Consider the following 17077-nt stretch of genomic DNA (forward strand, 5'->3'; position numbering starts at 1 on the left):
ACAAACATGAACGAGTGTTAAATATATGTGTGCAGACATATATATATATATATATATATATAATTTGTGTGAATGACTTTTTGGTTATCAAATTGAATACATCTTTCATTTAGTTGCCAAAATGTAAAGCTGTTATTTCGAACGTACTATTTTTGTTTATGTGTTTACTTTTTGAAAAATGTATGACAGAAATATTTTTCTGTTTTCGATATCATACATTTTTTTGTACACAGGTATGTAGGTATGAAGAAGATTTCAGGTTTACCCTTTTTCTATTGGGTCAATTGTGCTTGTGCATGTTTCTTAAGGTTAAAATAAATTACAATTTTCAACGGACTTTTTTATTTTTTCAAATTAAAATATACACAGTTGCATTATTGTCAATATATATATATATATATATATATATACATATACACACACACACATAAGCATACACATGAAAAATAAAAGATAAACTTTTCCCTGGATTTGTTAATACAGTTTTGTACCTGAGTCAACACCCAAATTATTCAGAATTTTCAATTATGCAAACACAAGTTTCTTTGTTTATTCTTAAAAAATAAATAAATAAATAAATAAAATTGCCATCATTTTATGAGTATCCCATTGTGTACAAAGTCTGTAAAAAACATTCAAAAGAAATTAATCAACATCCATTCATTGAAAATGATAAACCACTGTAGCCAAAAATGGGAGATTCCATTGGAATGCACCACTATCTCTTGCAATTTTATTTATTTATTTAGTTGTTTATTTATTCTTTCCTTATTTCCATGACACCAATATACTCATTTCATTGTCCAAAATGAGTGTTCCTCAATTCAGCAATTTGAGCTACTTGACAACCAACTCTCTGCACAAAACAAAATATTTTGATAATGGAACAAACAATAATCAGATAAATCATAATGAATGTATGAATTTAAATACAATCACAAGGTCTCAAATAATGTGACATTGAGTCAGCAGCTTTGCAAACTTCAAAAATGTCCCAAATAACAAACAAAACTCTGCACAAAAATAAACTGGATGATCCAAAAAGTAAAAGTAAAAGAAAAAACATTAAAAAAATGAAAAAATAAATAAAAATCAATCCTCAAAAGTTTCCACCATAAAAAAAGGAAAAAGAAGAAGGAGCATCCGATCAAAAACAATCAAAAACATTCCGTATGGTGGTTTGGATTGTAGCTCAATAGTACGTCACCACATGAAACAAACAATGGTAACACACTCACCCATCCATCCATTCATTCATTCATTCATGCATTCCTTCATTCCTTTTATTTCCACACACACATTTATTTTTATTTATTTTTTGCCAATCAAACATTTCTTATATTGAATTCCATGGATTCTACTCAAATGCCATGTTCAAAGAAACAATTCACTTGGAAAATTGTCATTTCACTCCTACAAGCATTAACTCTCTCTCTCTCTCTCTCTCTCTCTCTACACACATATATATATATATATATATATATGTGTGTGTGTGTGTGTGTATGTATATATAGATTGGAGTGGGTTTCCATGGCGTAGTGAGTGGGGAGGGGGTCTTAGTGGGGGTGACTTCCCATGTATATATGATCACCAGTTATGCAGGCTGACATTGTTGTCCTGGCACACTCACTCACTGGGTTGTGTCACATCCATCCATTTCCATTTCCATGCAAACCCAACTTCATCTGCGTGGGAGTCGCATCATTATAGCTGCGCAGGCAGGCAGGCACCCACAAGGATCTGTCATTGAACCCCCCCTCTCCCAGTGGGGAGGAGGACAGTTCCACAGTGGAATTTGTCACCTGGCTGGGTTGGAAGGGGTGAGGGAGTGTAGTAGGTACCATGGGATCGATCCCCCTCCACCTCTTGGCCCCTTTGGTAAGCCCCCTTCCCCTTCTCCTTCTATTCTATTCTATTCTGTTCTCCTTCTCTTTCTAGTTCTCTTCTTCCCTTGAAGTTGTAGTACAGGAGGACATGGGCCATGCCAATTATCCCCCAGTTGACTTCTGCTTTCACTGGCAAACCCCATCAAGAAGGCATTAATATAGTGACTCTCTTGCACATTTCTATAATAAAAATCACTCCTTTGGTTCTTTCTATGTATCAATCTTGATTACAACTTGGGTCCGGATGTCATCTATCTTCACTTGTTTTCTATGAAAAAATATACATTATCCCTGTATGCATATGAAATTTTGTTATGTTTTGAAATGTTTTCATGAGGAATTACTTCAATATGACATATTGAGTTATTTTTTTAAAATGATACAATGTAATATTTGTTTCTTAAAGTTCTCTTGAATGATACCTAAGCATCTAAAAAATAGCCATTATTACTAAGAATTATAAATATGTTTGTAAATATATAATCTAATTTTAGTAGAATTTTTATATTATTTTCTACATGTAGATCAATGTTTTGTCAATTTAAGCTTATAGTTTTACATTTCATAAGAATTTTAACAAATAAACAAATAAATAATTCCTAAAGCGTTTTAAAAATTGGCTGTAGTTACAAAAGGAAAGAATATTATTTTCTGAAATCAAACGCCTTTCAATAATAGATTCAAAGAGCATTAATTATATCTATGTTTTTAAAATTCACATTATTAGAAATAACACTTGCCAAGTTACGATTTTATACTTCAATCTATCATAAGACAAAAATAACATGTAAAAAATAATATTTTATTTGAAACTTATTGATTGAGTTTCTCTCATCTTCTCTTATTTACTTTTATGAAGCATTAATTTATGTGATTTGATTACATGAGCTTAAGTTTATTAATAATTTTATATATATATATATATATATATATAGATACATATTAAAGGGTAAATTTTACCTAAGAATCTAATAGTTAATTAAAACTTTAATTATATTTCAATAAGGATGTAAAGTACATGATTTTCATGGGATTTTAAATTGGAATAAAGTAATACCAACATAATTTTGAATATCAATAAATTGATTTACGACATATATATATATATATATATATGTATATAATTTGATACTTTTATTAATCACTTACATTTGAATTTGTTGTTACTGATTGTCAACAAAATTGGAAATTAAATTAATTTATCTATTTATAAAAGTAAAAATAAAATATTATTATACTAAAATACTTGTAAGTATGATGTTAAAGAAACAAGAGCCTGTCTCTTTTACTGTCCTGAAATAAGAATTTATTTAGATAAAGACACTCTTTGACTATCATAATTTGAACCTTCAGTTGAGTTATAAAAAATATATATATCACCATGTTTGGATAAATCTCTTGTATAAATGAATACTTTTTTGGAATATTGTTGAATTTTATGTATTGTTGTCATTGTTAAATTGCACATACATGATCCACTTGCAAAAACCCATGTGCCCCTTAGTATAAAAAAATGACAAAGTAGTTCCAAAGTCTTCCAAAGTGGAGAATACTTTTACAAAAGTTATGATAAGTGTATGATTCTTTGTGCACTTTGTGGCAATGACTGCAAATACCATGGAATTATTGCTTATGCAACACCACTCACATGACAAAATATTAAACTAAAAACTTGACAACAAGTGCTGGCTAATGGAGGATGATGTGTTTGTGGCTTTGGCTTGCAAGCAAGAGAGCCTTTTGTGGTACTTTGAGTCTTGGAGTGTGGCACCTCTAATAATTGGCCATGGTGGAGTACATGATTTACAGCATAGTCCTTTTCCCATGAATATATGTACTTTGCCTCCATTAATGAAATGCTTTTTTTTTTTCCATTTATATATATACATATTTCCTTTTTACCCAATGTTATGTTGTCTCTACCACTGTAGAGAGCACTGAACCCCATTCTTAAAAAATAAAAAATAAAAAATGATAGACCATTTATTTGGTTTAAATCAAATTTACACATCCATTTGTTTTCCACAAGTGCAACATAGAAAGACAGAAGAGAAGCAGAGATAGGGGAAAAAAATATGACAAAATGACATTGAATCCAAGTTAGAATACAAGAGCTCCATAACCCAAGAAATTGAGAAACGCTGAAATTGACTCTATTCAGAATTTCATGCTTAGTCACGAAACTGCTCAAATCATATGCTTAGACCACTGAAATTGACCTATTTGAATCCAAAATAGCAGTACACTAGTAATAAAAAACAGTATTCAGCTCGTGGAGCAACAAGACGAGGATAAATGCACCACTCAAACTCTGCTCAGTGAAAATGGAATTCCAACTAAAGATGTGAGTTAGTAAGTGAGTGAGTGAGTAGGGGGATTGAGAAGAGATATGTCACCGCCAGTATAAGAACATCATGCTGGAAGCGCGGGACCATAACCCACACTGGGGAAGACCCGGTTAACCCACGGGGGGCGATGGGGAGGGGAGCGATGGAGGGCGTGGGCAGTTCTAGTTCACCGAAACCCGGCCTGGAACAGAAGAAGAAGCCAGGGAGGAGACTGACTAGCAAATAGTAGGGCGGGGGGGGGGGGGGGGGGGTAAGTGCCGAGACGACGACGAGGCCCCTTTCTCCGTCGCTGGGGCTAACAAAGGAAAGGGAGGGGAGCTGCTCACGAGGGGCGGGGGGTCCGCAGGAACAGGCCAGCGCACAACACATGAGTCCCCCGTCGCCCCCGCCACGTGCGCCGCATTCCCCGTACCCCAGGCCAGGTCCTCCTCTCCCCCCCCCCCCGACCCGTCCCGTTCCCTCCCTTCTCTCTTCCCTTTCCCTTTCTCCTCCCCCCCCCCTTCTCCCTTTCCTGCTCTCTGCCTGTTGCTGCTGCTGTGTCTGCCTGGATCTTGGCCATCTTCTGTGCTGGTTTCGTCTTCCTTCGACTCGGATTCTTTCCTGCTGTTCTTTCTTTCGATCCCTTCCTTTCCGTGTCTTCGGGGTCTGATTCTGAATGACAAGGCCGCAAAGGAGGCGTTAGAGCTTCAGAGTGGAGGGGCAGTCAATTCTGCGTGGGGAGACACTAGGTGCCTGCGAGCGCCATGGGCCGCGCTCCGTGCTGCGAGAAAGACAGCGTTAAGCGGGGGCCCTGGACGCCGGAGGAGGATGCCAAGCTACTGGCCTGCATTGCTCAGCATGGAACTGGAAGCTGGCGCACGCTGCCGAAGAAAGCTGGTACCGGATGCTAGCTCATTCAACGTCGTGAATTCATTCTGTGCTCGCGTCCATGAACATGCAGTGTTCGGACTCATGATCGCTGCCTTGTTATATATAACGAATGAGTCTGTGTTTTTGAGCGAAGTTCAACCGGAAAGTGACCTCGTGATGATCTGAGGATACTCTTGAGGAAAATGGCTTTGAACAGTGGAGATTAGAACCTCCGTTGCGAGTAATCGGTTGTTCAGTTCGGGTGCATGCATCGCTTACATCTCCTTATGTTTCAATTGGTTTACATCCTTCCCGATTTCAATTGGTGTTCATGATAAGACTACATATCTATACTCCCCGGTTCATAATATTCCATGATTAATTTTACTCGACCTGACTGTCTAAATGACATTCAACATTTACATGTCTTAGCTTGAAGTACACGTGGTATTCCTTGTAGTGGTTGATTTACCTGTGCTAGGCCTTGCATGTTCCTTCAGTTCCTATCAATGACCTTGCCCGATCTTTAAATTATTGCAACTTCTGCATTAATTAAGAGCAATACTACAGATCATCTTGGTCTTGCCAACACCACAACTGCAGTTGTGAGTCGTTCGTTTGCTTCAACTGCTCTCTTACAAAGTTGAGCTGTAAGAATTCTGATACATCATCGTGTACGATTTGTGTGCACAACGAGCAGTCGACATGAAGAGTCATGGTGTTGAGCTAGAGATAACAATTGTTTTATAGTTTGCTCGGGCCGAGACTGGAATTCACATTATAAATGACTTTACAGAACGGAACACATGAATTCAATTGTGTAAGGGAACTTGACAGGTTTGCAGCGGTGCGGGAAAAGCTGTAGACTGCGCTGGACGAACTATTTGCGACCAGATCTCAAGCACGGGCGATTTACCGATCATGAAGAACAGCTCATCGTCAACCTTCATGCAGCCCTGGGAAGCCGGTACCTAATTGTTTACCTTTTCTTTGCTTGTTCTAGTTAGAAGAGTTGCTGGAATTTCATGAGGTTCTGATATTGATTCCGATTAGTGCACCAACTTTGTCGTTACCGTCATGTAATTGCCACTTTTCGTGGCCTATTCTACAGAATGAAGAGATCTGTTCAGCTCTATGCCTCAATTCCGTCACTTGTGGCGCAGCACGATGGTCACACTTGAGGAACAGAAACTTATCCGCTCCATGCATTTACCGTGAAGGATGACCGGTTATGGGTTAATGAGGATTAACAACAATGCATTTGCTACGCATCACGTCAGAAACATGTGATAGGAACTGCTACGGTATCCAGGTCCATTGGCACTTCGCTCTTTATTAACGTCCTTAAAAATCGGAAAGTAAATTTTCAATAGATAACGGTTGTACTTGTAACGCTCATATTCAATTGCAGACGTACCCTCAGCGCTTAATATAGTTTTTGAAGTGAACTCTCTTTAATTCTAGAACTACTACGCTTCTAGCATTCTGATTCTCGAATTGCATACTAAAAAGGTAGATTTTTTTTTTTTTTTTTTTTTTTTTTTCCCGTAGGTTGACGGATTTCGTGCAGAGGTGCGCAAGTGGTCTACACTTAGTACGTCTCTCAAGGATATATTTTGGAAGGGACTTGCTTATCCAACTAATTTAGCGAACCAGATTTGAGCGCTTCATTTTGTAACCAATTTACTACATTTAATCGTTTCTCTGCTACAGCATGCGATGGGGAGGATCGTGTTTAAGGTTGAAGTGTAGGCAAAGAATAGTATTGGAAGCCGATTTTGACAACCTTCACTACTACACATAGCGTAGTTAACGAAGAACAAACCAAGGTCCATATGGCTTATCGTATGGTGTTGTTTGGGTCATGATTATGGCCATGACTCTAGGTAGACTTCTCTAAATACAGACTAAACATTGATTTAGTGCAAGGAGATCTTGACCTCTCACTTGACTACACTGTACTGAATGCACACCTTTCGCATACAGCGATTTGAGACACAAGTAGGAAAGACATGTCGTGCTAATGCTTCAATTCACCTCATGTGCAGAAGCTCATCAATTTTTTGGCTTTTGTAGGTGGTCTCTCATTGCTGCACAACTTCCAGGACGAACTGATAATGACGTGAAAAACTATTGGAATACGCGTCTCAAGAAAAAATTATGTGAAATGGGCATTGATCCCATCACACATAAACCTATTTCTCAGCTTTTAGCTGATCTAGCCGGCAGTATGGCACTTCCCAAAGGAGGTGACATTGCTGAGGCGACGCTTGGTTGTTTTAAGGACGACATGCTAAATGTCTTGATGAGAAAACGACCCGACTGGCAATCCGATGGCTCTAACGTTACCTTGCCGAATATTCCTCATGGATTTTCGGTTGGGCGACAATCATGGGACATAGTTGCTGGTCCACAGTCTTGTGCCTCACAACCAAGGTCGGTCATTGCAAATGCATATGACACATCTGTCAACGATCAGTATAACTCAAGGCTAACAAATCAAAACCTTCAAGTTGATGCTGTCGTGCAAAAATTTAAGTACAGCCTCTCAAGAGCTGGACAAACAAATGAGGTAATCAGGTCAACGAAACATTAACAGGTTCAGTGACCATTTCATGATTCAGAGACGTTTTCTGCATTCTGACCCAGTCATCTTATTCCTACCCTCCTCTTTGGTGTTGATGTAGTATGGCTTGATCCTAAATGTACTTGAAACAAATGAAATCTAAAACATGTATGTAGTATTACAAGTCTATTAGATACGCAAGGAGTTAACCGGAAGCTTCGAACCACGCAACTAAAGCTTTCGTGGTGTTACAAGACATCACAATGGTACATACAAATTAGTTACCAGATCATGTTTTGACCCTTGCAGATGCAACGCGTTGGAGATGTTTTAAAGCCAAGAGAAGACAGTATGTCCAGAAATACGGCTCTGGTGAGCGGACGGTTTTACCGAGGAGAGTGTGGGAGCCCAGGTAACCTTCTAAAACCTACAAGCATAAGTACCCGAGTTGAACTTTACACGGAAAAATTCACTTAAAACCATTTTGAGAAGGGGAAAGACTTACAAATTGCAGCTAATTAATAAGAGCAGTTGTGTTTTTTTCTAACAATTTCAGTCTAAAACATTCGTACTCACATGAAAAGTTATGAATCTGCAGGTACAGCAACAGGAGGTGCAAATTCCAGCATTCCGAATTTGCAGTACCCATGTATGGCTGACGCACCACACATGTTAACAGCTCTCTTGTGTAATCAAAAAGGAACAAGTTCGAGAAGCCACTGTCAGGAAACCCCCAGTACGAACACCAATGTTCCCACAAGCTGCGAAATAGAACCATGGAGCCCAAGCCCAAGTGGTAGCAGCTGCAGCAACACAAGTCTTGTCAATGGCGATGTTGCTGGACTTGAAAAGGTTCTTAATTCTGATGTCTTTTTATGGGACTTTTCTGAGTTAGGCTCCATAATGAGCTAAAATTATGTGAAGAAGATTCATCCACCATTAACAATAGGAGTCTAGAGTAGGACACTCGCAGTTCTTTGGCTGATCATATACCATTTCCACCCTCACATAGGTTTCTTACAAAGAAGCTACCAGATAATACTTGCTCCGACACGCATTATTTCAAGTAGGCATCCAAATTTTGAAGAACCTAAGCTATTCATCATCCTTCACTTTACAATCTCAACGTCCTTGAAAATAATTAGTATTTACGTCCTCAACTGTAAAAATACAATAGATTTTTGAAACTGAATAAGAGTCAACTGCAAAGAACAGCTTGGGCTCAACGATTCAATAAAGATCGACAACTCTAAGGTTAAATCGGTCTCTATGTTCACTGGCTATGGAGTACCACGGTTCACTCCAAAAAGGAGAATTCTAATTGATCGATATGGACTTCAACATGCTGATTTGAGGAATATCGCAAAACATTTCGGGTAGAATAATACAGATTTGGTGACGAACTGCTCAGAGTTTAACTTGAAAGAAACATGACAAGTGATTCTTTGCCTTGCCACTGTCAAGCGATAATCGTTTCGCACAGACAAAGAACGTAAAATGCACATAGATAAACTGACAAAGAACTTCAAATTTACCATAATTTTCCTATAATTGTAGGTCGCAATTTTCTATTTTTGTTTGTAACCAAAAATCTTTTCTCAGTTGGTTTTATGTTCAAGAAAATCAATCAAAAAGCTGTGAGAGGAATAGATCAGATCGTACTTTTTCTTGTTTAGCATGAACACTGTTGTCTCTTGAAGTTTGTGCTTAGTCTCTCTTAAAAGGTGGTTTTTTCAAAAACTTAAGAAACTTTCTAAAAAAATTAAGTGTCAAAAACAATTAACAATCATAATTGTGATATTCAAGATTTGTGCTATCATATTTAAAATCACTTTGAAAAAATGGTTTGCCACATGTGATGGCCTCTTCTCACTCGATATTATCTACAAAAACCAAAGCATCACAAACAAACAAAAAATAATAATAAAATAAACTTCTCCATAAAATAACATTTACAGAACTTTTAAACCATACCCTCTCAAAGTACTGGTAGGTCTAAAGACCTCTTCACAAACAATGGCCAGATACAACATACCCAAAACCAAAAGTTTCAGTACCAAAGGCATGTCAATGAGGCAATAAAAGAAATGACCCATTTTAGCAGCTGTCAAGTGCACAAAAACAAAGATTTACTGCATTGCTGTCAGGGACCACCTCAACGAATTGACGTCAAATGTGGTAGACAAAAAAGACAAAATCAGTGGTTGCCAATGACGTGAGCTACAGCCACAGTTCCATTCCATTGAGCCAGCTACGTCAGTTGAACTTTCCTATCTTCCCATATTGTATCAGAGTCCGAATGTCCGAAAGTAGGCAGTAATGCAAAAAAAAAAAAAAAAAAAAAAAAAAAACATTGCTGATGCCAGTGCTCGTTCCTGCTCATCAAAAGACTGGTTCTTTCAGCCTAAGAGTGGTGGTGTGCTGGAGACTGTTCCGCAGCACACCAGACTGTTCACTACAATCCCATGATAATCAGGCATGGTTCACTGCCGTGGGTTCAATCAAAACTTTGTGATCAATGGTCAAAACAAAGGTGGCTACACCAGGAGATATAAAACTCTGGAGGTGATATTGTGTCACTACCCAATGGTCCCATGTATGGTGACACCATGAAGCGGATGACTATCCTGTGATGTGCAGATGGCACACCCTTTCTGGAGCCAATCTGCAGCAATCACAGGTTTGGGTAAAATATCAACAACCCCCACAAATCTACTCCACGTGAACAATGTTGCTTTCATAGCGTTCAGCTATGTTGAGGAGTTCAAACACTGCTAACTTGGTGAACTTCCTAGCAAACAGGAAACATTGCCTGGGCCTGCCGCCAGCACTGCACCACTCCGTGCGGTACTCGGAATCGTAGCGTACATTGATGTAGCCCTACAATAAAATAAAATAAAATAAAATTAGTTCCGAGGCATAGGTACGTTTGCCGTGCTCCATGACTGACCAGTGAGAAAAATTATGATCTGTCTTTTTCGGAAGGGGACCTGGATTTCTTTGATGAAGTCAAGAGCTATATCAGGAGCGTCGAATGCAGCAGGGTGCCAACCCCTACTGCCTTTGCTGTCGGAGCTCTCCCAGCGACTATATGTCAAAGTTCGACGTTCAAGTTCACCTTCCATATCCTTCATCTGCATTCACACCTCATCCAGTTCAAACTGATGTACTGCCGTTGTTAACTAAATATCATAATAAGCCTAGCTCGTTCAACTGCAAAGTCTACAAAATAGGAGCGTGGGCAGGGTAGTACAAGGAAACGAAGAAAGAATGATGTAGGAAGACGTGGCGCTTACCGCTAAAAGTGTCTGAATATAATGTTCGTCTGGTATACAATTGTGAGTACTATCGGTGTCATTACTCTGTAATCAAAGCACCTCACCAGTCAAGAATGTATAGTCTTGTTGTCGCCACTTCATGGAAGGAAACATCCCTGACTAAACCATCCAACATAATCGCATTTTCTACTTTATCGAGAACAATGTACATAGCGTGCGGGTGTTGTCAAAACAACAATTACAGGAAACAATGAGGAACATAGCCATACCACATAGTCATCCTTTCGACTAACAGATGGGACCGCCTTCTGCAACAAGCCAGTCAACCATCCACTCCATGTCCCGTAATCGTGGACCTTGCAAAAGAAACACTAATGCACTAACAAAGAACAATGAGCTCCAGCGCTAAATTACTGAAAATTAGCGAGGTTTCACTATTTGAAAACATCAAGATAAGCCTATTTTGGCTCCCCACAAAAGTTTCAAGAAGAGGTGATCGTAAGAATAACATAAAACTTACCATGTTACAGAAAAATGCGTAATTGTATATCTTAAGAGATAAAACGTTACACTCTAGAAAAGTAGATCCTAATAATGTTTGCTACATCCGTATCGGGGGTTCACTTCAACTAACATTCATGTCAGTACAAAAAGCCAGGAGGAAAGCAGAGGACACCTTGCAATGATCAACAAAAGTTGAAAACACTTTTGAATCCTCGGCAACCATCTCTGCATGCTTCCTTGTGAGTGTAAACCACTGCCAACAGCAAAACGTCCAAATTTCGATTATCATATTGTTAGATAGAGAACTCAGTTGCAACCGTGTATTAATATAATAATGGGCCAAATTCCAGAAATCAATCTCATTGATTTGAAAAAGAGAGCTTTCCATTAAACTTGGTTCTAAAAACACATTTGCGTCTCAGAATTTAAGAATACCTGCGATCCTTTGCGCCACTTGTCTTCTGTAACAATGGGATCCATAAGGACATTGTATTGATAGTCTTTGTAGTCATAAAAACTGTTTCCCATTAAGGCATTAGAATTTTGAACACATTTACATAATGTCATGATTGTGACCCAATGACTAAATTTAACAACAAACTGAAATCTGAAATTGAACAGATCGTCTGCACAGGTGACAATCTGATGACCTAGCAAAAGAGCACATGGCATGTTCAGGTCTTGGGCAATAAGGAATTTAGCGTGAAAATTTCAATTAACTCGGTACAAGGTAGCATGCAAGTTTCAGATTAGTGATGTTACCTGTCCACGAAGCTTTTATTAGAGGACATAACATAATCGTAGATGTAATTAAAATTGAAAAGAGGAATGCAGCTGCAAGAGAGGCAAACCCAAAAAATTTCACAAGAATGTCAGATTGGCGACCAGTAACAACATAACACGTTGCAGAGTCAAGCATAGACATTCAGATCAACTACCACTGCTAACTAAAATATTCATTTAATGACACAAAACCTTTAATGCGCAGATTAACTAAAGGCCTACTATCTCTAAAGAAAACAAGCCAGCTGATATGATCATCGTTCTTCGACCAACAAAAATATAAACATAGTGAAGGGTACTGCTAAACTACCTATCCGAGAGAAGAAGAAATCTCTCATTCAAGGGATCTTGGAGAGCCTCAGCTAATAAAAGTCGTTCTGCTTGAATCATGGATGGCTTTCCCCACTCTACCTGCAGATTCCAAAGCGAATGGAAAAGTGTGTTTATCTGACTATAAAATTTGGCTCAGAGCAGTTATTCATTTGAAAACAGAATTCCAAACAGCCCTTTCCAGATAAAACAACGTCGACCAGAGCTTGCATCCCTATATTTTCATTTCAAGTCTTCATATGGCTTACCTGTACAGAGGCTTGCAGCTGACGATTAACAAACGCACGGCAGGCTGTGTTATGTTTGGTAAAAGAAAAACCAGGTCTCGTGTGAATGTAAACGCTGTATTCATTTGAATCAGCTCCCTGCACTTCACGAGTTAATATTCTATTATACGAATACTCTGCCGACACGAGGCACAATACAAAGAGCAGTTATAGAAATTTACGACTCATCACAATCAACAATCATTCCCCCACATAAAGGACATGAAAGTGCCGCCATTAATGACAAAAGGCTAAACACGAAAGAAGTGGTCCTAGTGCAAACCTCAAAGAAATGCTCCCACAAGACGTCCAGAGGCAAGTGCTGACGAGCAAGGAACAGAAACGCCAGCTTCGGTTGCGTCGTATTGCTAAATCGTCGAATTTCAAAACTAGATTCAGGAAGCTCGGCCAAATCAGGGGGATCACGAACGATCAATGTTTGCAGCTTCACCAAGAAAAAAAAAACAATAGCTGCCCCCACCAAGAGGTATCCACCCAGCCTCCACCTCCACCGGGGATGCGCGTGCGTCTTCCTCTTCATGGCTGGTTCTAGAATGCTGCTCTACATGTCCTTCTGCAAAACCCCAAATCTTATCACACATTGGGCGCGACACACGTTGCACTACCAAGTAGCTATCCTGAAAGCCAGGGGAACATTGAGAGCACAAGCACTGCGTCTGAAGACCAGAATACGCCCTCATGCACAGCCAAGTGTGGTAAGCAACCACCGTCCCACCATTCCTTCAAATACTGTCAGAAGAGTCGCCACAACTTCGAGCAGAGATCATTGTCCACTAAACTGTTCTATTCATGACAACTTCAAGGAATAGACCCAGTAAATGATCCCTTGAATCTCATTTCCACATAAAAGTTTTATTTTCATCACAAGTTCAGCACAACTTGAGTGTGATACTGTGTTGGAGTTCAGCTGAATGTAAACCTCAACACATCACCGCAACTGCAAGCTCTGCAAAATTATGCCTTTCCCAACACGTACCCACACGTGCGAACTCGCAGTGTAAAAAAATAACCACAATCACCAGTTCAAAACTGTACACCAAGGTACGAACTATTCCAATGCCCACGAAACGCCCCTGCTCTTGAAGAAAAGATGTTTGAACAAAACGAAAATCACCAAAATTTGAAATTATGATTATTATTATTATTATTATTATTATATTATTATACTCCACATCAGACGTCAAATTCCTTCGATATCAAGGTCTCCCAATTCCACAGGCAATAACTACTCCGAAATGGCATCGAGGTGGACGCACCCACCTTAAAAGAAACGCCTGCACGTCCTCGTCCTTCCAAAATACCAGTGAATCACCGCGCAGCTATCATACTTGCCACAAGAGAAAAAAACTCATCCGAAACATCCCACTCGTCTTTTCAACCCATCTCGCTGTCACGTCACTGTCAGACTCGAAATCCCCATTAACACCTGGACTCCATGTCTACAGAAGGAAAAGAAAGAAGAACAAAACACAAACAAAGCCTCGCAGCACAATATCGCTCAACAAACTGCCTCAACCTTCGGCCAAAACCCCATAACACAGCAAAATGTTTGCCCCAATCACAACCACGTCATGCACATGCGAGGAATCGAAGCATGCGCCTTCTTCCTCATTGGACAGTCGTCACACAGCAACAACTCAGTCCAACTTGAAAACTCCCAAGCACAACTCGTTTCCATGGCGCCAGATTCCCGTGTCCCCTTTAGCTTCAGGGGTTTAGAGCCCTGCGAGAGAGGAAGGACGGAAGGAAGGAAAGGGAAGAAAGAAAAGTGTAGCGGAAAAACAAAAAACAACAAAAAAGAAAAAAAGCATCTAACCCAAGCATAGACTTCTTCTCTGTCACAGATTCATTCCTTTCCAGTGACAACTTCCAAAGGCTTCGGGGCATGCGCCCACAGCGCGAAACCGGGAGAATTCAGCTCCAACCAAAAGCTCTTAGTCCCTCACCACAACAACCCATTCCACCCAATCTCCGCATTTAACGACACTAATCACTACTCCAATGCAAGGCTAAGTTGCTTTTGGGAACAAAAAATTGCGAGAAACTGGCAGCTCCGTCTTTGGTTGTTTCACCCTTCCCCCGAATGCGGCGGAGCCAGATCAGATCTACTGCGTGTTGGGTACACACACACAACAACTCAGCAGTTATGAGAAGTTCACCCCCCCCCCCCCCCCCCAAATAAAACAACTCTTTCAAAATTAGAAGCAAACCAACAAACCACATGGCCCCACAAATGGACTACACTCGTGCATGGGTGGCCTCAACCCCCGGTGCAGTGGAAAAAGAGACGGGGAGCCCCACCCGAGGCACAGCGGGAGGAGAGGTTTCTTTGATCCTTCGTGAGGGGGAAAATTTGAATGGCTGCCCGCTGGAGGGGGTGGCGACGACGTCGACAAGAAATGTCGGGACGGGCTGCAAGTGGGGGGCGCCGTCCGGGGGACGCCGTCGATTGGAGGTTCGCGGCACCTACCTGGCCACACGGGTTTCGCTCCTCCACCCCCCGAAACCCGTGTAGTCCTATCTCCGCCCTCCCCGATTAGTGGCCATAAATTTTTCCATAATACTGTTCGTTCATTGGCTGGGGGGGGAGGGGGAGAGGGGGGGATCTTTTCTCCTTCCTGCACATTCTAGAAGACAGCCTTGAAAACGTAAAATATATAAGAATAATAATAAAAGTAGGAGAAGACTAAACGTTTACAGGAGTCAGAAGGGTCAAAGTCACACTTTTTAATTGTGGGTTAACGTTAATTGGAATCAACAACTTAACGTAGTTAAATTATACTGCAAAGTGATGTGTTTATTGGATGGGATGTGAAGTTTCTTGTGTTGTCAATTTCTAAGAACGTTTCTTTAAATTTGTGAGCCTTTGTTTTCTTGCAAAGAAGTTGCAGACAAAATTACATGTGCATGAGCTAATTTGGAGGATTTAGAATTAGGTTTCATTGAAATGTTGCAACATTGAATATGAACACATTCCTAATTCTTGTTTGTGGATTTTTATTTATTTGTTTATTTATTTATTTGACCACAAAGATGGGTTTTTTTGGATCGGATTTGTATGTTGGAATAACTGAACTTTGAAGGTGATTGAAGTTTATCATTAAATTAATCTTTAGGTCAATTGTGTCGCTTTTTATCCATGTACATTTAAAATAAAAAAATAAAAAATTGAATGTTTATTATAATTATTTTTTATTAAAAATCATAATATTTTTTTAATGAATATATCAAAATAAATAAAATGAAATTGATGGAAAGTAAATATAATTATGTTTGTAATATGATATTATATAAGATCTTTATGTACATTGTATATAAATTAATATTTAAACATTGTGAAAATATTATTAAATACAAACAATAGCTTTATCATATTTAAAAATATTAAATTAGTACCAAATTTATAATTTATATATATATTTTAAATTAATAGATTGATTACTATTTTTATTGATATAATTTTTATTTTTTTAGTATTTTATTGTTGTGAAGGACATGAATTTAGGCATTTAAAAAAAGTTATACTTTTTAAAGACTGAGAATGAAAAAAATAATTAATTAATTAAATTAAAACATAATAATGAGATAGAAAAGAATTAGAATGGATACTGCCTAATACAAAGAACTAAAGAGACTTAAATCAAGATTGGGATGCTAGAAAGGCATTGATAAGATACAAGATTGGCCAACATACAAGGTCTAAGATGCTACAATAGTGACTTCTTTAAAATAAAAAACTTTTTAGAGAAGTACCATAGCCCATGTGCCATGTCTAGATAAATCTATAGGTATAATCTATGTCTAAAAAGATTCCTTGATATTTTATAAGAGAAATATTAACTACCTAACATAATTCACTTATTTCCATATACTTAAATAATATAGATATTTATTGTTAATATATCCAATATTAAATTCTAATCAATAATTCTATGCTTTAAAATTTTTGATTTAAAGATTTTCATTAGAAATTATAAAAATATTAATAAAATGTAGATAAAAAACTACTATCATAAATTAACAAATTAATTCTGATAATTTTTTTTTCTTTTCCAAAATATATAAAAATTAAAGAAGTACATAATTATACCAAGTTGTAGATATAAAATTGCCTCTATTTGTCATTATTATTTATCCTTCAACTTAATAAGCTATCACAACTATTTTTTTTTAAGTGCAATTAGGCCAAACATATATATCACAGAGAACTTGGTGGACCCTACTTAGTACAATAGGCCTCCTCATG

General features: G+C 38.4%; 2 protein-coding genes across 2 annotated transcripts; one reads left to right on the top strand and one right to left on the bottom strand.

The window, feature by feature from the left end:
* Nucleotides 1-4826: 4826 nt before the first annotated feature.
* Nucleotides 4827-8909, top strand: LOC112294713 (transcription factor MYB41). The gene is made up of 5 exons (XM_024545471.3): nt 4827-5110; nt 5921-6050; nt 7160-7655; nt 7959-8061; nt 8248-8909. The coding sequence occupies exons 1-5, from the start codon at nt 4978-4980 to the stop codon at nt 8559-8561; spliced, it is 1176 nt and encodes a 391-aa protein (XP_024401239.1). The 5' UTR covers nt 4827-4977; the 3' UTR covers nt 8562-8909.
* An 852-nt stretch (nt 8910-9761) lies between these two features.
* On the bottom strand, nt 9762-14973 carry LOC112294712 (glycosyltransferase BC10). Its single transcript, XM_024545470.3, has 11 exons — nt 14092-14973; nt 13094-13384; nt 12793-12909; nt 12525-12625; nt 12194-12265; nt 11867-11948; nt 11604-11684; nt 11197-11298; nt 10946-11011; nt 10640-10783; nt 9762-10529 (listed from the first exon to the last, which is right to left on the bottom strand). Exons 2-11 carry the CDS (start codon nt 13349-13351, stop codon nt 10362-10364), a joined length of 1191 nt encoding a protein of 396 aa, XP_024401238.1. The 5' UTR covers nt 13352-13384; nt 14092-14973; the 3' UTR covers nt 9762-10361.
* Between the last annotated feature and the right edge of the window lie 2104 nt (nt 14974-17077).

This window comes from Physcomitrium patens, chromosome 17 (genome assembly GCF_059467195.1).
Source record: "Physcomitrium patens ecotype Gransden chromosome 17, ASM5946719v1, whole genome shotgun sequence".
Taxonomy (NCBI): domain Eukaryota; kingdom Viridiplantae; phylum Streptophyta; class Bryopsida; order Funariales; family Funariaceae; genus Physcomitrium; species Physcomitrium patens.

Excerpts from the sequence above, each read along its gene's own strand:
- LOC112294712 (XM_024545470.3), bottom strand. The coding sequence starts at position 13,351 with ATGAAGAGGAAGACGCACGCGCATCCCCGGTGGAGGTGGAGGCTGGGT. Across the intron at positions 12,910-13,093 it reads TGTGGGAGCATTTCTTTGAG|GGAGCTGATTCAAATGAATA; the intron begins GTTTGCACTAGG and ends CGTGAAGTGCAG. Across the intron at positions 11,949-12,193 it reads AATAAAAGCTTCGTGGACAG|TTTTTATGACTACAAAGACT; the intron begins GTAACATCACTA and ends AATGGGAAACAG.
- LOC112294713 (XM_024545471.3), top strand. The coding sequence starts at position 4,978 with ATGGGCCGCGCTCCGTGCTGCGAGAAAGACAGCGTTAAGCGGGGGCCC. Across the intron at positions 5,111-5,920 it reads CACGCTGCCGAAGAAAGCTG|GTTTGCAGCGGTGCGGGAAA; the intron begins GTACCGGATGCT and ends GGAACTTGACAG. Across the intron at positions 7,656-7,958 it reads GAGCTGGACAAACAAATGAG|ATGCAACGCGTTGGAGATGT; the intron begins GTAATCAGGTCA and ends TGACCCTTGCAG.